Raw genomic sequence first — 26066 nt, 5'->3', positions numbered from 1 at the left:
TGCACAGCAACACTAACCAACCTCTGGACAAGTCAAAACACTCAAAAGGTTATACAGTATTAAGGAAAGAATGAATAAAAAGTAGGTAACAGAGAAAACATTTACAGAAATTGGATTTTATGAGAAAACATGTTTTTTTGTCTTTTTTTTTTTTTGTAAGATGCCTTTTGAGTTAAATCTCATACCCACTCAAACTGTAACTGGACAGTACATTTCACTTCTAGTTACTAGAAGACAGTTCTTTAAAAGAGACTGGGGCAAAAAGGGAAAAGGAGACTATAAGCCGTTGCTAGGTCCACCCCAATCCCCCCCTTTAAAAGGAAAACTGATGAATTTAAGTCAAACCACAGATTTTTTTAAACCAAAATAAACACACCAGACAGACAGTGATGACAAAACACTATTTTTAGTCTTTTTTTTTTTTGTCCTTTAAAAAAAATTAGTCCCCTTCTAATAAGAGTTTACATACACAGCTTACCTGAAACCTTAAGAACAGAGAACACGACAGGAGGGAAGAGGACACAGCACCATAGTTTCAAACATTCATACGCAAAAGAAAAAAGAGCCAGCACAGACTAGAGTGAGACCAAGTTGCCCGACAGGAACAAGTCCCAACATACAAAGGACATATAATTATCTATATGAACAAAAGCAAATGGAAGATCTGGTCAGGCTGGGATGGAGGAGGGAGTGCTAACTCCTTGCACTACAAGGAAGGAATGGGATTTTTTTTTTTTAAAGCAAAAAAGAAAAAGCAAGCCCCCAAATGGATTTTTGATGTTGAAACTCTGTCATATGCTGCTGGTAACAGTAAATATATATATTTATATATTCATATATGTATATTAAAAAAGGAAAAATAATCTATTTATAGAACAGTCAGTAGTCAGAGACATTTAGAAAAAAGTAAAAACAAGTCCTTTTTTTTCTTTTTAAAAATGGATTTACTAAAACAACTTCATCACCCAGAGGTACTACAACCCCGCATCCTCTGATGAAGCCATGGCGTTATTCAACAGCATCTGCTGTGGGCTGCAGTTAGAAATTGCCAATGTTGGAAACAGCAGACATTGGGGTCAGGGCTGCAAGGCAAAAAGCTGTTATTTGCTGGTCTTGCTCATGGCCATGCCTGAAGCCTGGTGTCTGGAATACTTGTGAATGAAGTTTTCCCCGAAAAGCATGCATCACTGTGGCTCAGTAAGATAGAATGACTGGTCATCGTCGTCATCGTCGTCTCTTTTTTTTTGGCAGAGGCCTGAATCCATGTACCTGCTCTTCCCTAAAATGTAGACCCAAGACAGCAAGACTTTTCGATGCCAAAACACGGCTCCTTGCCTTGTAGTAGGTTCTTCTCCCCAGAATCCAATCTAGTCAGATTTCTGGTCTAGGTGACATCCTCATCCTTACAAAGACAAGGTGACCTGCCCCAGCGGGTGAGAGGTTCTCCTATTTGGGGTGTTCTTCTAGCACAAACAAGCACAAATAGCTGATGTCAACAGACTGTGATACTATTCCTTGACGTCTAACAGAAATCACTTTGGCCCTGTTACTCCTAGTTGTATCTTTAGGGCATTAAGTACCACGTAACAGTGGAAGGAAAGTGGTACTCCAATCCCTCTCCAACTATCCCAGTGAAGGCGATCCAAGCAATTAGCACCTTCAGTTGGTGCTGCTCCTAAGTTGTAAATCTCTAACTACTATCAGCTGGACAAAAGCCACATCCTACATGCCCTGTTAGCACACCAATGTATTAATACTAACCAGCCACCCTAGAGCTGAATCAAGCATCTGGCCTTAATGCAGTAAACCACACTCAAAGGAGACATGAACTATTGGCTGCTGTACCAAAGAAGACACCCTCTGCATAGGTATGTTGACAGAGAATGTAACCCCCAGAGTCCATGCAAAGAGGAAGCCAGCACTAAGAGGACTTTCTCTGAAGGCCATTCATCTTTGGAAGCAACATTCCAAGTGGATATAAACCACTCTACTTGATGACTAAGGTCTCAATGTGGTCCATTTCCCCCCATGTCCCAAACTAACCAAGCATCTGCTAACTGGTCTCTTTCAGATCCTCCACTGGTAGTTTGTAGCTCATTATGAAGGAAGGAGGTGGTGCTGGACCTGGGCTAACTGGCCCCTGCTTCTTTGCACAGTTTATACAGATGTAATCTTCATTTTCAGCCATTTCTGGAGATACACCCACACAAACTTGATGAAACCACTCATCACAGCCACCATCACATTGTACCCAGTCTACCTGTAGGAAACAAGATTGGGGAATGTTTAGGTTACATAAACATTAAGCCTAGAATAAAAGCAAACCAAAGAGCTTTCTTGGCTTAAATGATAGCAAACAACTGGGATGTCTAGAGATAGGCAATGACTTCTTACGGGGTTATTTTTTAAAGAAAGAAGCTGAGAAGTTAATACCCCAAAATTATATTTTACCATAGTGTGTCCACAAAATTAGGCCTCTTAGGTACTCCATTACCTCATGAATACCTGGGGCTCCTTGTGAGGCAGAAACATGTTTGAGAAAAATTTGACAAAAAGGGAACTTCTAATAGAGCAGCCAAGTAGTTTTAGCTAATATTAACAATTTCTAGGCTCTAAGACAATGCAATTATCAATCAAGAAAGGAAGAGTACAACAATGTGAAGGCAATCCTGTGTATTAGCTTTATTTCAAAGAGATAAGCCAAAGTACTAAGAGCATTAAATACCTTTTTAGAAAAGCAGTCACATAGGCCACTTTTAAAACTAATATTTTTTATTCTCCTCTTCTTCCGTTACAAATACAACTCCCTATAAAAAGTTAGCAAATATCAGATGTCAAATCTTACAAATTAACCAATTATAACAGTCAAAGACACAGGTCAATAGATCACTCTGGGGTTTAAAATTCAAATCTGAAAAACTGACAGGTCAGTGGCAGGTGTCAAACTTTGACCCTTCTGACAACACTCTGATTATAGGAGGCTAGGAAGGGACTGTAGTTTGCTGACTTTAAGCCTTGGACTTAAGAGTTAACAATAAAGTGACTTTTGGCTTTTATATTTGAAGGCTGATTGTGGTAGTTTTTATAGCTAATGTCATGGCAGACAAGAACATTTAAGACGAAAAGAGCCGCTCTCCTTCACCTCAATACAAAGGTTGGTCATTTCATTGGCAACATAAGAAGCCACTTAAAACCATGAGCTTTACCAGATATCAAAGGAAGGAATAGAAAGGGATCAAAGAAGTACCTCTATACAACTTATGAGAAAGAACAGATGAAGGAGGTTTTGACTAGGTAAATGAGTTTCATTCACAGAAAGTGAGTGGTTTTCAAAATTCGTTTCCATGTCCTAGAAAACAATTGTCAAACCACAGTAGTCATGTCAGTAGTTTTAGGCTTGTAATAAGGGGTGGGAAAAATAATTTGTCAAAATGAAATTCTACTTGTATTGTTCCTATTCTAAAGTTCTAGATCTTAAGAAACAATACTGTTTAACATAAAGATTACTCAACTCAGAAGTTCTGAGTTTCAGTGTGTAATTTCAAGCAACTCACTTAACCTCATTGAGTGGCTCAATTTCCTCATCTGAAAAATGGAGATGACATTAATTACTAGATTACCGAGAGGATCCAATGAAATAATGTACAGCAAAACACCTAATTCACTGCCTAGGATACTGGAGGCACTTTTCAGTCACGGTCTCGTGGCTCTACTCATTATCCTACACTACACAAAACGTTTTGCACCTTGATATAACTGCAGCACTGCTTTTCAAAGTGTGTAGACCACTGGCATCAGAATCATCTATTCTGTTTGTTAAACATGCAGCTGGGACCTATCACCCTATGAACTCAGAATGTCTGGGGAGTACAAGCCAGAAGCTTACATTTTTAATCAGCTCCCAAGTGATTCTCATATATTCTAAATCCGATTGCTGCTGGCCCTCTGTGACATCACTTCCTGTAAATTCAGAGCAACTTAACAATACCTTCCTAAACTGATTTGTTTTTGTTCTGTAATTGTTTGTTTAGCTTCTGAAATCTGTGCAATAAAAAAACTCACTAAAATGTTCCTATTGTAGCAAACTAATCAGAGACCAAAAAATAAAAAGGGAAATAATGGCATCTGTGCAAAATGTAAAAATTAAAGTACTGCAAGCAGTAAAGACTCATAAAATGCTAGCTGTTAGAGTAGGTGCACTCAAGTGTTTCGGCTGTTTGGGACAGATAAAGGGAACTGGATAGGTAAATTGTGGCTCTCTGTGCTGCCCAGGTTTGAGATACTATGCTGTTTATGATGGTACCCATGAACCAACAGATACCTTTACCCTTACCTCCAACCCTCTTAATCCAGTCTAGTCCCCATTCATGCTAATCCATTGGATAAGAACGTTATCAATGTATCAGTATTTGCTACAAAGAAGTGTCCCAGGTCTTTTGAAACCTAGTGTTTGCACTATACTCACTGGCTTACAATTTCCCAAAATTCTCTCGCAAATAAGACAAGACTTTCCTTTTGTGATTTTCACTCGAGGTCCCTTCCTAAGCCTAGATCTTCTACCATTTCAAAAGATATATAACCTTTCTTGAGATATTGGTACACAAATTCTAACCTAGACTACAGGTTATGTAACAATTTAGCCTGATAACAGAACAAGTAAAAATAGTCCTTCTCTTTACCAATATCTTTTTTATCATGCTCATCTACTAACAATCAAATGTGAGTCCTACTTCTGTGTGAAAGGCCCACAGCATCATAAAGCAAACTCAAGTCTGGGATGCCAACCGAATCCACAGATGATTCTGACACAGGGGCAACAGACTAGGTAGTGTCCTGAAGACTCAAGAACACAGAATTTGGATAACTGTATAAACTGTCATTTCCCCTTTCATTATTTCTAGGGAGATGTATTTAGTGAATCACAAAAAGAATTATTAAACTTCACAGCTGTGAACTGTTCAAATACTAAATTGATAAGAGATTCTACATCACAGTACAAATAGGTTACTATGTTTAGATCTGGGGGAAATGTCTGTTTTAAGAAGAAATACATTAAAACGAGGAAATATTAGTTTAATATTCATGTTTTGCTGTATGGTTTCATATTTACACTTAAGAAAAAATACTTGGCACAGTATATTTTGTTCATTTCTTAAAGAATAGTACTGCACTGGGAAAAAAGAAAATCTGGTAATTTAGTGATATTCTTAGCTTAGTAATTAAACTGAGCTTTTGTTATTTTGGCATTTAATATCGTTTGCACCCCAAGTTTCCTAGTAAAAGCAGGATTTGAAAAAGGAAAACAATTGATTTAGTGAACTACAACACATGTTCAGAATCCTTGTGTATTATTTTCTTGGTGCTCTCAATATTCAGTGACCAACCCTCCCAATTTGCCGAGGAATGACAGATTTCTCAGTATGTGGGAATTTCAGTGCTAAAACAGGGAAAGTCCCAGGGAAACTGGGACAGTTGGTTACTCTAGCTGAACATCATGCACGCAAGTGTATTACACACATTTAGGTAACTTAATCTTTGATTATCTGTGCCAAAAGGAGGTATGAACTAGTAAAGCCATTGAAAATGCAAATACCTTGATTGAGGCAACATCCCCGTGAAAATCTTAAATCAGGGTAGCTAATAAATAGTAAGAATCAGAGTTCACAAATTTAGTCTCTTAATTTACCACACAAAACTTCTCATGTAAGTAGGAATGGGTAAAGGAAAAGGCCGACAATAAGAGGGTTAAAAAAAGTGAAGAGAAAAAGAAGACTATTTTCATAAGTAAAACTATTAAATATTTATTCTAATACAGAAGAAAAATACTACTTAAATTAGTAGCCTGAAAGAATTTGGTCTTTTTCCAGTTAACTTGTTTTATCTTTGGTACCAGTAAGACTGAATAAAGAGTTCTGACAGAAAAAGATTCTGAACTTTAAAATTAATTTTTTAAAAATAGTTCTTTGTTAATAATTTTAGCTTGACATTAATTTAAAAATCAAAGGAAAAATTATTTTTTCAAAACCTTTCACATTATTCTGGTATTGTCTTTCTTTTTCTAAAACATCTTGAAATTGAGGCTAGGCACATTTAAACTAGCCTCATTTAATCTTTCTTTTAATTTTTAAAAGAGCATTTCTCAAAAAAAGAGCTGGACATGGTGGCGTGTGCCTGTAGTCCCAGCTATTCAGGAAGCTGAGGTAGGAGGACTGCTGGAGCCCAGGAGATCAAGGCTGCAGTGAGCTATGACCACACCACTGTACTCCAGGCTGGGCAACAGAGTAGGACCCTGTCTCAAAAAAAAAAAAAAAAAAAAAATTTCAATCTGCGTATTTTGGGGGAAAAGTCATAGTAATTACTGGTTAAAGAAATAATAGTAATTACTGGTCAGAGAATTCACCTAAAAACAAGTGAACCCTAGGAGTTATTTTTTGCAGAAGATATTTTAAAGAACAAACTGGCCTAAAAAGCATGATTTTCTTTTCTTTTCTTTTTAACATCATCTTGCCAATCTTTTTCTTTTTGAGACAGGGTATCCCTGTCTCGCCCAGGCTGGAGTGCAGTGGGGCAATCACAGGTGCAACCACAGCACATTAACTATAGCCTTGAACTCCTGGGCTCAGGCAATCCTCCTGTCTCAACCTTCTGAGTAGCTGGGACTAGAGGGATGGGCCACTGCACCTGGCAAAAGCATTCTTTTCTTATTTTGTTCTAAACATGTGTGTTGTATATTAAGTTTTCTCAGAGAAATACTAAACACTGAGAAAGTTTTAACATTCTTTACAGAAACTTTTATAGAACTGTAACTTTTATTTAGTAAAATCAATGTCAGGAACAAACATGTAGAACCATAAAAACCGCAAAATAGCAGTAACAGGCAAAATACCTATAATCTGAAATAACTTCTGCTTAAAATGAAACACATTATATAACTAACAACATAGGGTGGGGCACACATTGCTCACCTTTATGTATTTTAACAGTTCAAAATAAGACACTTTCTCTGAGCACTCAGCCAAATCTCCTTTTGCTCCATCAAAATGTAGGTGATAACTCTAGATTTGGTTTACAAAACACCTATACTATTAGGAGCAAATCTCACAGTTCTTTCAAAAATAATGATCACATCTCAGCACTTACGTTGCATTTTTTGGTTAACAAGTGCTTTCACAGAGATTGTTTCGTCTTATCATCATAACCCTTTGAATAGGCGGGGCACCTGTTAATTTGACAATTTCAAAGCAAATGAAAAAAAAAAAAAAACGGCCTAAGTGTTTATATTGCTATAAGAAGACAACAGTAATAATAGATGAACTGAACCCTATTTAAATGCTGAGCAGAAGGGAGGGGAAAGATTAAGTGATAAGGAGAAAAAGTACGAAAATAAGACAAAAGGCTCATGATAGATACAAACATGATAGAAAAAATGACAGGAAAGTTTAAAACGGAAACATCCTACCTTGCTGCTCGTCTTTAAATTACCATAACATTAAGGGAGAAAGAAAAGGGAGAAGGCTCTGCCAGTGCTGAACTGTTGCACTTTGGTGCCCAAAGAGAAAGTTAACTCTTCCTCAGCCTCTTTAATAAACAAACTCAGATAGAAATAAACGCAAAATTAAAGATAAAAATAATACGCACATATATATGTACTAAAATGCTTTAAAATGTTTATAACATAGAATGCTTATACAATGAATAGATGCAAGTCAGTGAACAGTCTGACAATGACATAAAACAAATGCCATAGAAAAAAACTGGGAAGGAAACACTAAAATATTTACAGCTGTCTGCCTTGGAAGATGAGACTACAGGATATGTATTTTACTATACGCAGTATTCATTTTCCAAAAAATGAACAGAATACCCCTAATACATCTCATTTAAATATGTGTCATTTAGTTTTGGAATGTGTTTTTGTACTTACATCTCAATTACCGATGGGGTAGAGGTGTTAGTGGAGAGAACCTGGTCTGAGAGCCAGGGATCTAGGGTTCTACTTTTGGTTTTGCTACTGATCAGCTCTGTAACTTTGGTCACATAATTATCTTCCCTGAGTCCTGGTTGCACCAGTTGTAAAATGAGCAGCCTGAACAAGGTAAACTCTTGGTCCCTTCAAGCTCTAAATATGTTTAAGTATTTCATTGAAAAAGTGAGGGCATAACCTATAGGGAATAGAGATGCAGTTTTACTTGTTTATATTTTCAAACTGAAGCACTATTAGAATTCTAAATATCAAATAGTATAATGAGTATAATAAAATTAAAACTACAGATTTATCAGTATTCTTGATAAGAACTGTAACAGGGGCCTCCAATCATTTAAACAACTGGAATTTTTCATAAAGTCTGACTATTACTCTCAAAAGTTGAGATGGAGTTTCACTCTTTTTGCCTAAGCTGGAGCACAACCTCTGCCTCCCGGGTTCAAGTGATTCCCCTGCCTCAGCCTCCCGAGTAGCTGAGATTACGGGTGCACGTCACCACACCCGGCTCATTTTTTGTATTTTTAGTAGAGATGGGGTTTCATCATGTTGGCTAGGCTGGTCTCGAACTCCTGACCTTAGGTGATCCACCCACCTCGGCCTCCCAAAGTGCTGGGGTTACAGACATGAGCCACCGTGTGCAGCCTAAAATAATGCATTTATAGGTTTGAATCATTTGTTCCCAAAGATTTGAAGAAAATCATATTCCATTTAGGAGAGTGCTTACAGGTGTGAGTGTGAGTAAGATATGGACTAAAAGTTTCAAGTCTTTGGAATACAATCTTAATGCAACTGGCCGCAGCTCTTACAATACTGGCCCAGGATTTTCTTCAGGCCACTGGGACTATCTGACAAGGTATTTAGTTCTCTGAGTCACCTTACAGGCAAGGCACAAGATTATTCTGAAACTTGTTATGCCCACTGCATATGAAATGCACCATTTGCCAGGGAAGGTCACATAGCTTCTCTCTGCTCCTGTCTCATTATGTTCACTAAGTATATGATTTCTAAAATACAACACTTCTACTAGCCACACTAAGAGCCTCACATTTCAAAACAGTTTATAGAAATTGTACAAAAGATATTATGTTGGAAGTCCAAATCCTAGAATCAAAAACATACTATATATTGATATCAAACATGTGTCTCCACAACTGTTGTTCCTTGACCTCTCATGTTTGACCATAAACAGCTGGAACTCACCTTGTCCTTGCAGGGCCTTTGGCAGTTCTGTGCTGCGCACACAGCATTCTCATCATCAGACTCCTCTGCTCCTGACCAGTCATACTTTGAGGGAATGTCCAGCACTTTCTTCTCTCTTTTCTTCTCAGTGCTCTCTTTCACAAGTTCAACTTTGGCCGCAGCGGCCTTCTCCTTCTTTTTCTTTCTCTCTTCTTCTTTTGCTAGTTTCTTGGCCAGTTTATTCAGCTCCTTTGATTTGTCTGCACTTAATTTTAATTTCTTCTTTTTAGGTTTGTCCATTTTCTTTAACTCCTTGGACTTCTGTTTTCCTTCTCCAAAAAGTTGCTCTACCTTTTCTAGCTTCCGTTTCCGTTTCTTCTCTGAAGAGTCCTTTCCTTTCACTTTTAGTGGTTTCTCTTCCATGCTGTCATCCTTCAAAAATATAAAATTGGGAACAATTTTAAAGCAAGACAGTTAAAAAACTACTTAGTATTACTCTCTTATATGAGGTACCTAGAATAAAACACATTCAAAGAGACAGAAAGCTGAACAGAGGTTACCAAAGGCTGTAGGGAAGAAGAAATGAAGATTTGTTTAGTGAGTATAGTTTCTGTTGGGGGTAACTAAAAAATTCAGGAAATGAATAGTGGTGACAGTTGCATAACACTCTCAATCTACCTAATGTAACTGAATTGTCTACCTAAAAAGGGTTAAATGGTAAATTTTATGTTATGTATATTATGCTACAATAAAAAACATTTATGGGCCAGGAGCGGTGGCTCACGCCTATAATCCCAGCACTTTGGGAGGCCGAGGCAGGTGGATCACTTGAGGTCAGGAGTTCAAGAGCAGCCTGGCCAACACGGTGAAACCCCGACTCTACTAAAAATACAAAAATTAGCCGAGCATGGTGGTGCACGCCTGTCGTCCCAGCTACTTGGGAGGCTGAGGCAGGAGAATGGCCTGATCCCAGGAGGCAGGGGTTGCAGTGAGCCGCAATCAATCCACTGCACTCCAGCCTGGGCCACAGAGCAAGACTCCATCTCAAAAAACACAAAAAGGATTTATGTTATTCTAAAGATATTTAAAAGACATTTTAAGAAGGCAAGTATACTATTCAATGAAGATAACAGTAGAAAATCACAAGTCTGAAATGAAATATTTATTTTACATTAGCTTACTAGGAGAAAAAGGGCACACAAAAAAATTCAGTGTTAGCATATTAACACAGTCGGTAGCATCTCTGTTACAGATGAAAACATACACAAAAAGCAAACTGTACTAAATTATGTAGTAACTTTTGGGGTCTTCATTAATTACTAGTAAAGTTCTTTCTTAACCCAAATAATAAAAGTATTGGTAGTTATTTTTAAAAAGTCAGAAAAACATAAAATTGTATCCATGATCTCATTACACAGAATATATAGTGACTTTGCCAACGGCTAGAAAACAGTTCGCGTGACAAAGCAAAAAAAAATCGTCATTTTTGTTTTTGGCTTTTTAATACTGTAGCTAGTATGTGCCAATGTAATAAACATTTAAAATTTTAATGGTAAAAGTGTATCTAGTAACAGAAAGAATGGGAGGGGGCATCAGAGAAAGAAATACTGAAGAAATATAACATAAACCTAATAATTCCCTTGAGAATTCATTTTTCTATAGATTTGACACTTAAAAATCTTTGACAGGAACCTAAGAATCAGCAGAATCCAAAAGAACACTGGATTACAAGTGTCTTAAGTTTATTACATCTTAAATAAGATATTTAACCTCTTAATACTTTGTGCTTCCTTATCTATAAAATAAAGAAGATTGGGTAAGACAATGAATGTGAAGAAAATGCTTTGCAGACTAGAAAACACTATCTAAATTACGTTACTAGACTTGACTTTCAAAACAAAAACAAACTATAGTATGCTAAATATATCTCCATCAACTACTGGTGGCACGGTACCATTTCATTACATGGAAAGAAGGAAACTAATGAAAAGAATACGAGTCAAATGGCAGAATTCGAATCCAGGTCTCTTTATTTTTTACTGGATATGTGACCTTAATTTTCCACCTCTCATACTTACTTTCTTCATATGCAGAATGGGTAAAATACTTGCCCTCTCACTCCCCTACCCATTCCTCTTCAAGACGGTGGTGAGGACCAAATGAGCTCATGGATATGGTATCACTGTCTCATCAAATGAGCTCATGGAATTGCTATGTAAGTGTGATATATGAATGTGGACCTTCTCTCCCACCCAATCTACTTCCATTTAACCATCCCTGTGCCTCTTTTTTATAGCTACTATATATTCTCCCCTATCTCTGGGCCCTCCAATAATGACAGTCTGGGCTAAAGAGGTTGTTCTAAACTAGATGGTTATCAATCACACCCTTGCCCGCTTCTTTTTAGCAAAAATGGCCATTTTTTTCAACTTAGATAGTACCTAAAAGTTTAATAAAGAAAAACCTAAGTCAAATCTCTGGTGTCCTACAAGAAGAAAAGGAAAAAGGAAAGGAAAAAGGAAAAAGGAAAGGAAAGGAAAGGAAAGGAAAAGGAAAGGAAAAAGGAAAAGGGAAAAGGAAAAAGGAAAAAGGAAAAAGGAAAAAGGAAAGGAAAAGGAAAGGAAAAAGGAAAAAGGAAAGGAAAAGGAAAAGAAAGGAAGGAAAGGAAAGAAAAGGAGAAAGGAGAGGACAGGACAGGAGGAAGGGAAGGAGGAAGGGAAGGAGGAAGGGAAGGAGGAAGGGAAGGGAAGGGAAGGGAAAGGAAAAGGAAAGGAAAAGGAAAGGAAAGGAAAGGAAAGGAAAGGAAAGGAGAAAAGGGGAAAAGGGGGAAAGGGGAAAGGAAAAGGGAAAGAAGAAAAGAGAAGAAAAAAAAAGGAAAGGAAACGAGAAAAGAAAAAGAAAAGAGAGAAAGAGAAAGAGAGAGAGACAGAAAGGTAGAAAGAAAGAGAGAAAGAGGGAGGAGGGGGAAGGCAGGCAGCCAGCAAGCCATAAAGCCCAATTTCTTTGACTGAAGTGGGAAAGTAGGCCAGCCAGATTACTGCCCTCAGCCATCCCTCTGCTAACATTTATGATACCTCTAAGGAACCCAGGCATTCTAGTTTTATAACCACTGTTTAAATAAGTATTAAATCCATACCTCCATGATATGCAAGAATCTGTCTTCAGAGGGTGGGTGTGTGGCCTGCAAAATCCGCCATATGTGTTGGGTCTCGTCCAGAGATACTTCCAGGAGGTCTCCAACCATCATAAGTTCTTCCAGTTGTGCCTTAGCTCCAGGTGACAACTCCAGCACTGGAGGTTCCAAACTTCGGGGCACCAAAGGGCTCTTCCGAGGTTGTTTCCTTGGGGTGCTAGAACCTTTCCCAAAAAATACCATAAAACAAAGCAAATAAAAATTAAAACTATGGAAAAAACATGTTTTCAAAGTAAATATTTACAATAGCCCCTCAGACCCCCAATACTAACTTCAGATATCTGGATTAATTCTATCAGTATGAAAATGTAAACACAATTAGAAACAAATACAGACCAAAAAGGCGAACAATTCCAAGGCCCACTCTTAAAAAAAAAATGGTTTGGGGTTATTAATAAAAAGCGGTTCTTCCAGCAGGGCATGGTGGCTCACGCCTGAAATCCCAACACTTTGAGAGGCAGAGGCGGGCGGATCACCTGAGGTCAGGAATTCGAAACCAGCCTGACCAACATAGTGAAACCCCATCTCTACTAAAAATACAAAAAATTAGCCAAGCGTAGTGGCACATGCCTGTAATCCCAGCTACTCCGGAGGCTGAGGGTAGGAGAATCGCTTGCACTTGGGAGGGGGAGGTTGCAGTGAGCCAAGATCACGCCACTGCACTCCAATCTGGGCAACAAGAAAGAAACTCCATCTCAAAAAAAAAAACAAAACAAAAAAAGTAGTTCTTTATCCTGAATGTTAATTTCTATTGAGTTTTTATCGTGTGGCAAGGGGAGCAAGGAACCAGAATCTCTCCATTTTAGAGTATACCAAAAGATTAAGCATTTAATAAAGCATTTGGCTGCCTTATATCAATAACTGGTTATCTTTCTAATGAACAGAAAATAAGACACGGTTCCATAAAATCCTGAATTTTATTATAAAGCGATAAACACCCTCCATTTTCCAGAGTTGTGACCTAAAGTAATGTGATTTGTTTTTGCTGAGGGAGAGAAAAACGAACATCACAGAGAAAATCACCCTCCAAGGAAAGGAAGAACTTTCTACAATTAAAGTAACCCAGAAACAGAATAAATATGCTTAAAAAGCAGCAGTTCCACAACACCTGATAACGACCAAATAGGGCTGAAGGACTACCTATCCAGGATTTTCTAGAACTGAGGCATGGGACTAGATGGCCCCTAAAGTTCTTCTAATTAGGACTCTAAAATTCTTTGTAAGTTTTCAGGTTGTGATGACAGAAAATGCAAATAGGGATTGGCTTTTCCTAACGAAAACAGCATTTTCAGGTTCCATTAGCATTTCATGGCCAACCATTGTACTCCACTCAAACAGGACTCACAGTCTTGATTAACATAATGTTTTTCTCACTGGTTTTCCGCTTATCTTCCCCCCAGTTTTTTAAAGGAGTAATACCTTGAGAACAACTCTTGGAAGCAGAAGAGTAAGCATGCTCTGCACAAAATGAAGGTGCTGTCCACATGTGAGTCACCACCTCCTCAGATTTGATGGGAATCTCTTCATCACAAAAAAGATTGGGTTCAAGACTACTAGAGGACTTCACACTGGCTGTGTCCTGAAGAAGAAACAAAGAGAAGTATTCAGAATTAGAGTCATTTAACTTATTTTATGACAAGGCCCAAAATGGAGGCTTTCGGGTTAAAGTTTCTAATATACTAAAAATATGAGATTAAAATTAAATATCTGATGTTAAATAGGATAGAAAATGTCCATTGGGGAGAAAAACTCTAACTGTGGCAGGCCAGTTTCCATTAGCAACCAGAACAGTTTCTACTAACACATTACTATAATTCTAATTAATGTGTAACTTAAACAGTAAAGAAATGGAAAAACCATGGCCTTCGTACAAGGGCTGAAATGTGAAAACAAACCCATTAAGATTTTCACCTGGGTTTTCTCAGACCCTAAAGCCTGATAAAATTATGAAGGCATTCTTACACACACCTTGTACCAGGGCCCACTTAAGATTAAGAAACTTTTCCAAGTCTCTAGAGAAAGCTTTCCAGGCCCTGGACCCTACCCTAGATACAGTCTGAGTGAAAGAGCCTCACTTGTAGGTGCACCTCCCACACATAGACATAGAGTTTAGAATGAATACAAGTATTGAAAAAAAACTTGTAACTTAGTTGGTCTGGTGAGTTACTCCATAACCAGTTGCAGAAATAAACTCCCTTCTTTCTCAGTCAGTCTGCATCTTCTTATTGGACTGAGAGAAAAAAGCAGCTAGACCTTGTTCTGTCCAGGAACACAATGACTACAGATTCAAGCCAAAAGAGAGTATTAAGGTCAAAAACAATCCAGAGAGATAACAAACTTACAAAAAAATTACTATTGCTCTCTACATTCCTCCTCTCTGGGCAGGGCATCTCTGAAAAAAAGGCAGCAGTCCCAGTCAGGGACTTATAGATAAAATCCCCATCTCCCTGGGACAAAGCACCTGGGGGAAGGGGCAGCTGTGGATGCAGCTTCAGCAGACTTAAATTTCCCTGCCTGACAGCTCTGAAGAGAGCAGCAGATCTCCCAGCACAGCACTCAAGCTCTGACAAGGAACAGACTGCCTCCTCAAGAGGGTCCCTGGCCCCCATGCATCCTGACTGGGAGACACCTCCCAGCAGGGGTCAACAGACACGTCATACAGGAGAGCTCTGGCTGGCACCTGGCCGGTACCCCCCTAGGACAAAGCTTCCAGAGGAAGGAACAAGCAGCAGTCTCTGCTGTTCTGCACCCTCTTCTGGTGATACTGAGGCAAACAGAGTCTGGAGTGGACCTCCACCAAACTCCAGCAGACCTGTAGCAGAGGGGCCTGTTTGAAGGAAAACTAACAAACAGAAAGAAACAGTATCAACATCAACAAAAAGAATGTCCACTCAGAGACCCTACCCAAAAGTCACCAAAATCAAAGACCAAAGGTAGATAAATCCACGGAGATGGGGAGAAACTAGAACAAAAAGGCTGAAAATTCCAAAAACCAAAACACTTCTTCTCCTCCAAAGGATCAAATCTCCTCGCCAACAAAGGAACAAAACTGGACGGTGAATGAGTTTGACGAACTGACAGAAGTAGGCTTCCGAAGGTGGGTAATAACAAACTCCTCCGAGCTAAAGAAGCACGTTCTAACCAATGCAAGGAAGCTAAGAACCTTGAGAAAAGGTTAGAGGAATTGCTAACTAGAATAACCAGTATAGAGAACATAAATGACATGATGGAGCTGAAAAACACAGCACGAGAACTTCATGAAACATACACCAGAATCAACAGCTGAATCGATCGCGCGGAAGAAAGGATATCAGAGATTGAAGATCAACTCAATGAAATAAAGTAAGAAGACAAGATTAAAGAAAAAACAGTGAAAAGAAACAAACAAAGCCTCCAAGAAATATGGGACTATGTGAAAACACCAAATCTACATTTGATTGGTGTACCTGAAACTGACAGGGAGAACGGAACCAAGTTGGAAAACACTCTTCAGGATATTATCCAGAAAAACTTCCCCAACCTAGCAAGGCAGCCAACATTCCAATTCAGGAAATACAGAGACCACCACAAAGAAACTCCTCGAAAAGAGCAAACCCAAGACACGTAATTGTCAGATTCACCAACGTTGAAATGAAGGAAAAAATGTTAAGGGCAGCCAGAGAGAAAGGTCGAGTTACCCACAAAGGGAAGCCCATCAGACTAACAGCGGATCTCTCGGCAGAAACGCTACAAGCCAGAAGAGAGTGGGGTCAATATTCAACATTCTTAAAGAAAAGAATTTTCAATCCAGAGTTTCATATCCTGCCAAACTAAGCTTCATAAGTGAAGGAGAAATAAAATCCTTTACAGACAAGCAAGTGCTGAGAGATTTTGTCACCACCAGGCCTGCCTTTCAAGAGCTCCTGAAGGAAGCACTCAACATGGAAAGGAACAACCGGTACCAGCCACTGAGAAAAACATACCAAACTGTAAAGACCATCGATGCTATGAAGAAACTGCATCCACTAACGGGCAAAATAACCAACTAGCATCATAATGACAGGATCAAATTCACACAAAACAATATTAACCTTAAATGTAAATGGGCTAAATGCCCCAATTAAAAGGCACAGACTAGCAAATTGAATAGAGTCAAGACCCATCAGTGTGCTGTATTCAGGAGACCCATCTCACTTGCAAAGATGCACACAGGCTCAAAATAAAGGGATGGAGGAAGATCTACCAAGCAAATGGAAAGCAAAAAAAAGCAAGGATTGCAGTCCTAGTCTCTGATAAAACAGACTTTAAACCAACAGAGATCAAAAGAGACAAAGAAGGGCATTACATGATGGTAAAGGGATCAATGTAACAAGAAGAGCTAACTATTCTAAATGTATATGCACCCAATACAGGAGCACCCAGATTCATAAAGCAAGTCCTTAGAGACCTACAAAGAGACTTAGACTCCCATACAATAATAATAGTGGGAGACTTTAACACCCCATTGTCAATATTACACATATCAATGAGACAGAAAATTAACACAGATATCCAGGACTTCAACTCAGCTCTGCACCAAGCAGACCTAATAGACAGCTACAGAACTCTCCACCCCAAACCAACAGAATATACATTCTTCTTAGCAGCACATCACACTTATTCTAAAACTGACCACATAATTAGAAGTAAAACACCCCTCAGCAAATGCAAAAGAACAGAAATTATAACAAACAGTCTCTCGGACCACAGTGCAATCAAATTAGAGCTCAGGATTAAGAAACTCACTCAAAACCTCACAACTACATGGAAAGTTAACAACTAGCTCCTGAATGATACTGGGTAAATAATGAAATGAAGGCAGAAATAAAGACGTTCTTTGAAACCAGTGAGAACAAAGACACAACATACCAGAATCTCTGGGACACATTTAAAGCAGTGTGTAGACGGAAATTTACAGCACTAAATGCCCACAAGAGAAAACAGGAAAGATCTAAAATTGACATCCTAACATCACAATTAAAAGAACCAGAGAAGCAAGAGCAAACAAATTCAAAAGCTAGCAGAAGGCAAGAAATAATTAAGATCAGAGCAGAACTGAAGGAGATAGAGACATGAAAAACCCTTAAAAAACATCAATGAATCCAGGAACTGGTTTTTTGAAAAGATCAACAAAATAGACCGCTAGCAAGACTAATAAAGAAAGGAGAGAAGAATCAAATAGACGCAATAAAAAATGATAAAGGGGACATCACCATCAATCCCGCAGAAATACAAACTACCATCAGAGAATATTATAAACACATCTACACAAATAAACTAGAAAATCTAGAAGAAACGGATAAATTACCGGACACATACAGCCTCCCAAGACTAAACCAGGAAGAAGTCGAATCGTTGAACAGACCAATCAAGTTCTGAAATTGAGGCAGTAATTAATAGACTACCAACCAAAAAAAGTCCAGGACCAGACAGATTCACAGCTGAATTCTACCAGAGGTACAAAGAGGAGCTGCTACCATTCCTTCTGAAACTATTCCAAACAATAGAAAAAGAGGAAATCCTCCCTAACTCATTTTATGAGGCCAGCATCATCCTGATAACAAAACCTGGCAGAGACACAACAAAAAAAGAATTTCAGGCCAATATCCCTCATGAACATTGATGTGAAAATCCTCAATAAAATACTGGCAAACTGAATCCAGCAGCACATCAAAAAGCTTATCCACCATGATCAAGTCGGCTTCATCCCTGGGATGCAAGGCTGGTTCAACATACTCAAATCATACACATAATCCATCACATAAACAGAACTAATGACAAAAACCACATGATTATCTCACTAGATGCAGAAAAGGCCTTCAGCAAATTTCAACAGCCTGTCATGCTAAAAACTCTCAATAAACTAGGTATTGATGGAATGTATCTCAAAATAATAAGAGCTATTTACAAACCCACAGCCAATATCATACTGAATGGGCAAAAACTGGAAGCACTCCCTTTGAAAACCAGCACAAGACAGGGATGCCCTCTCTCACCACTCCTATTCAACATAGTGTTGGAAGTTCTGGCCAGGGCAATCAGGCAGGAGAAAGAAATAAAGGGTATTCAAATAGGAACAGAGGAAGTCAAATTGTCTCTGTTTGCAGATGACATGATTGTATATTTAGAAAACCCCATCATCTCAGCCCAAAATCTCCGTAAGCTGATAAGCAACTTCAGCAACATCTCAGGATACAAAATCAATGCGCAAAAATCACAAGCATTCCTATACTCCAACAATAGACAAACAGAGTCAAATCATGAGTGAACTCCCATTCACAATTGCTACAAAGAGAATAAAATACCTAGGAAGCCAACTTACAAGGGATGTGAAGGACCTCTTCAAGGAGAACTACAAACCACTGCTTAAGGAAATGAGAGAACACAAACAAATGGAAAAACATTCCATGCTCATGGATAGGAAGAATCAATATCGTGAAAATGCCCATACTGCCCAAAGCAATTTACAGATTCAATGCTATCCCTACCAAGCTACTATTGACTGTCTTCACAGAACTGGAAAAAACTACTTTAAATTTCATATGGAACCAAAAAAGAGCCTGCATAACCAAGGCAATCCTAAACAAAAAGAACAAGGCTGGAGGCATCACGCTACCTAACTTCAAACTATACTAAAAGGCTGCAGTAACAAAAACAGCATGGTACTGGTACCAAAACAGATATATAGACCAATAGAACAGAACAGAGGCCTCAGAAATGACACCACACATCTACAACCATCTGATCTTTGACAAACCTGACAAAAACAAGAAATGGGGAAGGACTCCCTATTTAATAAATGGTGTTGGGAAAACTGGCTAGCCATATGCAGAAAACTGAAACTAGATCCCTTCCTTATACCTTATACAAAAATTAACTCAAGATGGATTAAAGACTGAAAGGTAAGACCTAAAACCATAAAAAACCTAGAAGAAAACCTAGGCAACACCATTCAGGACATAGGCATGGGCAAAGACTTCATGACTAAAACACCAAAAGCAATGGCAACAATAGCCAAAATAGACAAATCGGATCTAATTAAACTAAAGAGTTTCTGCACAGCAAAAGAAACTATCAGCAGAGTGAACAGGCAACCTACAGAATGGGAGAAAAATTTTGCAATCTATCCATCTGACAAAGGGCTAATATCCAGAATCTACAAAGAACTTAAACAAATTTACAAGAAAAAAAACAACCCCATCAAAAAGTGGGCAAAGGATATGAACAGACACTTCTCAAAAGAAGACATTTATGCAGCCAACAAACATACGAAAAAATGCTCGTCATCACTGCTCACTAGAGAATTGCAAATCAAAACCACAATGAGATACCATCTCACACCAGTTAAAATGGCAATCATTAAAAAGTCAGGAAACAACAGATGCTGGAGAGGATGTGGAGAAACAGGAACACTTTTACACTGTTGGTGGGAGTGTAAATTGGTTCAACCATTGTGGAAGACAGTGTGGCCATTCCTCAAGGATCTAAAACTAGAATTACCATTTGACCCAGCAATCCCATTACTGGATATATACCCAAAGGATTATAAATCATTCTACTATAAAGACACATGCACACATATGTTTATTACAGCACTGTTCACAATAGCAAAGGCTTGGAACCAACCCAAATGCCCATCAATGACAGAATGGATAAAGAAAATGTGGCACATATACAACATGGAATACTATGTAGCCATAAAAAAGGATGAGTTCATGTCCTGTGCAGAGACATGAAGCTGGAAACCATCATTCTCAGCAAATTAACACAAGAACAGAAAACCTAACACTGCATGTTCTCATTCATAAATGGGGCCTGAACAACAAGAACATATGGACACAGGGAGGTGAACATCACACACCGGGGCCTGTCGCGGGGTGAGGGGTTAGGGGAGGCATAGCATTAGGAGAAATACCTAATGTAGACGACGGGTTGGTGGGTGCAGCAAACCACCATGGCACATGTATACCTATGAAACAAACCTGTATGTTCTGCACATGTACCCCAGAACTTCAAGTTTAATAAAAAAAAATTATGGTTAAGTAATCCACCTTCTATAGTCTACAACCTATAATAACTCCTATACCAACAAGCTAAGGAGGGGAAGACAAATTTAGATGTGACAGCTTAAGGACACAAACCATTTAATCCTCTCTAGAGGTTTTCAAACCTAGAATCTTACCAATTGCTCTTACTTAAAATAGGTATATGTCTGACTGACAATATATAGATTATAGTAAGTCTTCATGTAACGTCATCAGTAGGTTCTTGGAAACTGACTTTAAGCAAAAGGAAGTACAATAGCAGGTCCATGAATAAAGTTGTTTTCATTTCATTATAACAGCGATGAGGGGAAAAAATAAGCTCAGCTTGCAAACCAGCTTGGTAGTGCTCATTAATCTCACTGTTTCAAGTCCTTGGAATGTGAAGTGAGCTCTGATCAGGTCTCAGATGATTCTCCTCGAAATCAGTATCCCCAAGCTTCACCTACACAGACACAATCCCAAAGACGCAGGACAGACTTTGCTTCATTAAATGTGTACCTTGTAAGTAAAGACTTTCTGGATGGTAATTAAGATAAAATGACTGATTTTATTTTACTAAATAATTACCTACTCCTCTTCCTAAACCAAGAGGGGGCTCCTCCTCAAGCAAGAATACTATGTTCAAAGTATTTTAATTATGAATTTATGGTCACAACAGAGAACACCACACAAAGAAAAAAAACACCAGCCAAATGCAAATAAACTGGCAAATAAAATTTTTATTATACAATTATCACTTGCTCTGCGGGAAAATGCTCAACAGTATAGGCTTTTTTTTTTTTCTTCATTCAAAGATATCAACATCAAAGTAAACTGGCAGGGTATAGCTCAGTGGTAGAGCATTTGACGGCAAAGTAAATTTGAACTTGAATTACCGTAAGTCTTGCCACCATTCTTCTCTTCTCAGCTGTCAAATACATTAGTAACCATAATCTTATTTTTCTACCCTGCCAATACCTACTACCAAACAGACAGTAAGCTAAGATTCTCATATAATTTCCTCCAAAAAAAGATGACTCCATCCAACCATATCAAACTGCAGTTGTGATCCCTAGTCCTGAAAATCATCAATACTTGTGATGTGTTCATAGGTTACCAGTCTGCTTTCAAGCAAGGCCCATGATGTTAAGCAAATCTAGAGGACTGGCTGATACTTAATGTGCTAGAAAGCAATCACCAAAAATATCAAAGGCCTCTAAGCAGGGCAAACAGGTGATTCCAGTATTCAAGGAAAAGGCGAATTGGCATGGGTTGCGTTCCTTTTCAGCTGCTCCTAGTCACCCTACATACAACTTCGTAAACAAAGATAGTCATTAACTTCCAGATAACAACGTGCTTAAGAAGATTATCTGAATAGGCTAATTCAAGTTTCAACTGTTCTCAAGTCTTTAAGTCACATAACTGAAAATTCCCAAGTCACCTGGATCCATTTTTTTTTTTTTTTGAGACGGAGTCTCGCTCTGTCACCCGGACTGGAGTGCAGTGGCCGGATCTCAGCTCACTGCAAGCTCCGCCTCCCGGGTTCCCGCCATTCTCCTGCCTCAGCCTCCCGAGTAGCTGGGACTACAGGCGCCGCCACCTCGCCCGGCTAGTTTTTTTGTATTTTATTTAGTAGAGACGGGGTTTCACAGTGTTAGCCAGGATGGTCTCGATCTCCTGACCTCGTGATCCGCCCGTCTCGGCCTCCCAAAGTGCTGGGATTACAGGCTTGAGCCACCGCGCCCGGCCACCTGGATCCATTTTTATCTTGAGAAAAAACATTTCCCAGTGGAAGAATCTACGAGCGTCTATGATGGATGGTTTTAATTTTACACTCTAGCAGTTTTAATGCTGATGAGGTTAATGAGCAGTACCAAGCTGATCTGCAAGCTGAAAAGACAAAAGATAGTGAAGGGGTTGGGACAGAATCTCCCCTTGTTCTTAGGAAGCAACCTTTTGTATCAGAGTAGGAATTCCCAGGTTACAAGAATAGATTCTAAACAAAGCAACTAAGAATCACATAAAACAAACCAATGGATTGACTGTAATCTGGCAGGGTCTCTGACTAATCACGTTGTTATTACTAGGTTAAAAAGCAAAGGACTTGCACCTAACAAAAAGGGTGAATGAAAAGCTAACTGGATCCAACACAAAACAAAGTTGTCAAAACCTTCTCTTCACCACCAGTAAGGTGTCATTACCAAAACAGTCAGATTGATGGTAAATAATTTGTTGTAGCTGCAACTGGAACTCAGCAAATTCTAATCTGGGCCTAAGTATTATATTACCCATCTCTGAATATTACTTTCTATCTGGCATCATCCAGACAAGAAAGCAGAGCAAAAGACTCATAGCCTAGCTGGAACGGAATTTTTTTTTTTTTTTTTTGAGTCAAGGTTTTGTTGCGCTACCCAGCCTGGAGGGCAGTGGTACAATCACGGCTCACTGCAGCCTTGACCTCCTAGGATCAAAGCAATCCTCCCACTTCAGCCTCCCAAGTAGCTGGGACTACAGGTGCATGCTACCACACCCAACTAACTTTTCTATGTTTTTGTAGAGATGGGGGTCTCGCTATGCTGCACAGGCTGGTCTCAAACTCCTGGACTCAAGTGATTCTCCCACCTCAGTCTCCCCTAAAGTGTCAGGTTTATAGGCATGAGCCACCACACCACGCCTAGAATGGAATTCTTAAAACTTAAGTGTATACAGACTTTAACTCAAAGAAAAAAATGTGAAAAACTGAAATTGGCCATGAAAGCTTTACCTAATTTAATGCACTTTCTAGTTCCTCTAAGCCATAAGGGACTATGAGAAAAACATATACAGATTTTTTTTTTTTTTTTTTTTTTTTTTGAGACGGAGTTTCGCTCTGTCACCCAGGCTGGAGTGCTGTGGCCCGATCTCAGCTCACTGCAAGCTCCGCCTCCCGGGTTCACGCCATTCTCCTGTCTCAGCCTCCCGGGTAGCTGGGACTACAGGCGCCGCCACGTCGCCCGGCTAGTTTTTTGTAGTTTTTTTAGTAGAGACGGGGTTTCCCCGTGTTAGCCAGGATGGTCTCAATCTCCTTCTCCTGACCTCATGATCTGCCCGTCTCGGCCTCCCAAAGTGCTGGGATTACAGGCTTCAGCCACCGCGCCCGGCCCATATACAGATTTTTAAATACTATTTTTTAAAAATTGTTTCAGGTCTGGCACAGTGGCTCACACCTGTAATCCCAGCACTTTGGGAGGCCGAGGCGGGCGGATCACTTCAGGTCAGGAGTTCAAGACCAGCCTGGCTAACATGATGAAACCCCATCTCTACTAAAAATACAAAAATTAGCCGGGCATGGTGGCATGCACCTGTAATCCCAGCAACTTGGGAGGCTGAGGCACAAGAATTACTTAAACCCAGAAGGCAGAGGTTGCAGTGAACAGAGATCACACCACTGCATTCCAGCCTGGCCGAGAGAGGGAGACTCCATCTCAAAAAAAAAAAAAATTATTTCAGCAACCTGTAATTTTTTGAGTTTTGAAAAAATGCTATGACTAAAACCTCAGAAGAGATAAATGACTAGTTTTCTCTTTCACTTTCAGGCCTCAACCATCACTGTTCAATAGCTTTTTTTTTTTTTTAAACAAACTCAATGATCAGGTATGTACCCACACAGCCTGTCCGTGTAACTACCTTCATGTCGTAGCCATACGTCTCTCGAATGTCTTCATCAGAGTCTGTTTCTTCGTCATCATAGTCCATTGTTTGTCGAGGAGAAGATGACACACTGCTCACCACCCGATTAAAAGCAGACTGCTGGAAACTAGGTAAGTGTCCCTAAACAACAAAGAATTCCAAGATGAACGGCAAGACATGAGAGACCAGCAGGGGAATTAATGTGTGCCTAAGATCACCAAAATGTAATGAATAAGCAAAGTGGCTAACAAGAGTTCTTCAACAGTTAGTAGAAATCAAATTATTTGATGATGATGCCAAAGTCCACCTGAATGACATTCCCAGGAATAGTTCACTAAGTACGCATCCAAAAAAAGTATAATAGTATCTGTTGAATGAGAATGCAATGGATAATTGCTGACAAGTTACTGTTATTTTCCTAATCAATTGGTAAGACAGACTCGATTTACTATTTATACACTGACATATCCCATGAAATAGAAAAAGAATGTAAATCCTAAACTTGCCTGTAAGTCGGGATTGGCAGCTGCTTTTTGGAGTTCTGCACTGATGATCTTTTCAGTTTTTTCTCGAGCTGCCTGTTCCACCATACGCTGGCTCAACACAGACAGTTTGGCCAGGGCAGAGGAGAGTTCATCTGTGGCTAGAGCCTGCCGTGCTCTATCTTGCCAACTCATAGCACGTTCTGTCAAACACTGCAGGGCCTCTCCTTCAGGCAACCGTACGGGCAACTTCTGAAGGGATACCAGGAGTGACAGAATAGTCTCTAGCCTGGGCCTTCGAGACCGCATACAAAGAGGGCAAAGGAATTTTACTTCTTTAGCTTGCCAGTTGGATCCTTTTTTTTGGGAACTTGATTTCGGAAGAGGAACACAGCTGTTATGGAACCAGTCCTTGCAGAGCTCACACTGTAGCATAAACCCACTGGCTGTCTTGCGGCAAATGCAAAATTTTACTTCTTCTATGCGGTCTACCATTGTCATCTTGGCTAGGTTGGCTGCTCTGAGAGAATGCATGGCTTCAATCTCTTTTTGCTCCCGTTCTTTGAAAACTGCTACCTGTACAAGAAAAACATTTAATTGAAGAGTCACTGCAATATACCCCAAAATACCAAATTCTCAAGGCTGTGGGATCTTTCTCCAAGTTATCAGTTATAAACAGTTTCCTAAAATTTGGGGCCCCTGGTAGTTTCCATGCAAACATTCCTCATCTGTGAAACAGACAAAGTGCTATCACATTTGATCATGTACATCAGTGCAGTACTTTGGCCTCTTCTGTAGGGCGCAGTACAAAGATGGCATGCCTTGAAATCAAACAACCTGGGTACAAAGCCTGGCTCTTGTACTTTTAGACTGTTAATATGCGGCACAAGTTTCAGAACCTCCATTTTCTGAAAAATGAGGATACTACCAACCGTTATTTTGCTGTTTCACAGATTAAATAAGGTAACATACGAAAGTGCCTAACCTGGTATCTTGCAGAAGAAAAACACTCAATAAAGTATTAGTTTCCCATCCCCTTGTCATTCATTCCCTGGGGCAAGTCCTATACACATTAATTTATTTCTCTCTAGAAGGCCTCTTCATGTGTCAGTAGAGTAACACAACTTGATCAATTGTAACAACAGAGTTTTATGAAACTCAATTTAACAAAGTAAATAAAGGCAAACAAATTTAATTATCAATACTGTCAGTGCATTTTCTTCTTAAACTATATCGGCAGCTTTGAAACAATTTTGAAGTAATTTCCAGTCCTACTTGTCTAGCCAGACTGACTTGTTAGGCAGGTCCTCTAATCAGAAATCATTTTCATTGGCTTCAAAACAGAATCATTTCTAGGCAGAAAGAGCTATAGCATATGCAATTCCCTACTTTTATTGCCCAGATTCGTATTTATTTTCTATTTCCTCAGGATCCTAGTAATCTTAACACATTCCTCCTATCCTCCAAAAAAGCGTAATTCTCATCAACTACAAATATTTTAACACTCATTAAGAGAT

At 39.1% G+C, this 26066-nt stretch overlaps 1 protein-coding gene across 1 annotated transcript in view; it reads right to left on the bottom strand.

Moving 5' to 3' along the window:
- Positions 1-432: 432 nt before the first annotated feature.
- Positions 433-26066, bottom strand: part of KDM5A (lysine demethylase 5A) — a 96451-nt gene continuing 70817 nt past the window's right edge. Inside the window, exons 23-28 of the mRNA XM_033223333.1 lie at positions 24574-25125; positions 24065-24208; positions 13776-13935; positions 12300-12520; positions 9185-9595; positions 433-2260 (exon numbers count right to left, since the gene is read on the bottom strand). Coding sequence (XP_033079224.1) covers positions 2054-2260; positions 9185-9595; positions 12300-12520; positions 13776-13935; positions 24065-24208; positions 24574-25125 — 1695 coding nt within the window. The 3' untranslated portion in view covers positions 433-2053. The remainder of the gene's footprint in view (positions 2261-9184; positions 9596-12299; positions 12521-13775; positions 13936-24064; positions 24209-24573; positions 25126-26066) is intronic.

This window comes from Trachypithecus francoisi, unplaced genomic scaffold (assembly GCF_009764315.1).
Source record: "Trachypithecus francoisi isolate TF-2019V2 unplaced genomic scaffold, Tfra_2.0 Lachesis_group11, whole genome shotgun sequence".
Lineage (NCBI taxonomy): Eukaryota > Metazoa > Chordata > Mammalia > Primates > Cercopithecidae > Trachypithecus > Trachypithecus francoisi.
This window is presented reverse-complemented; position numbering and strand designations above follow the sequence as displayed.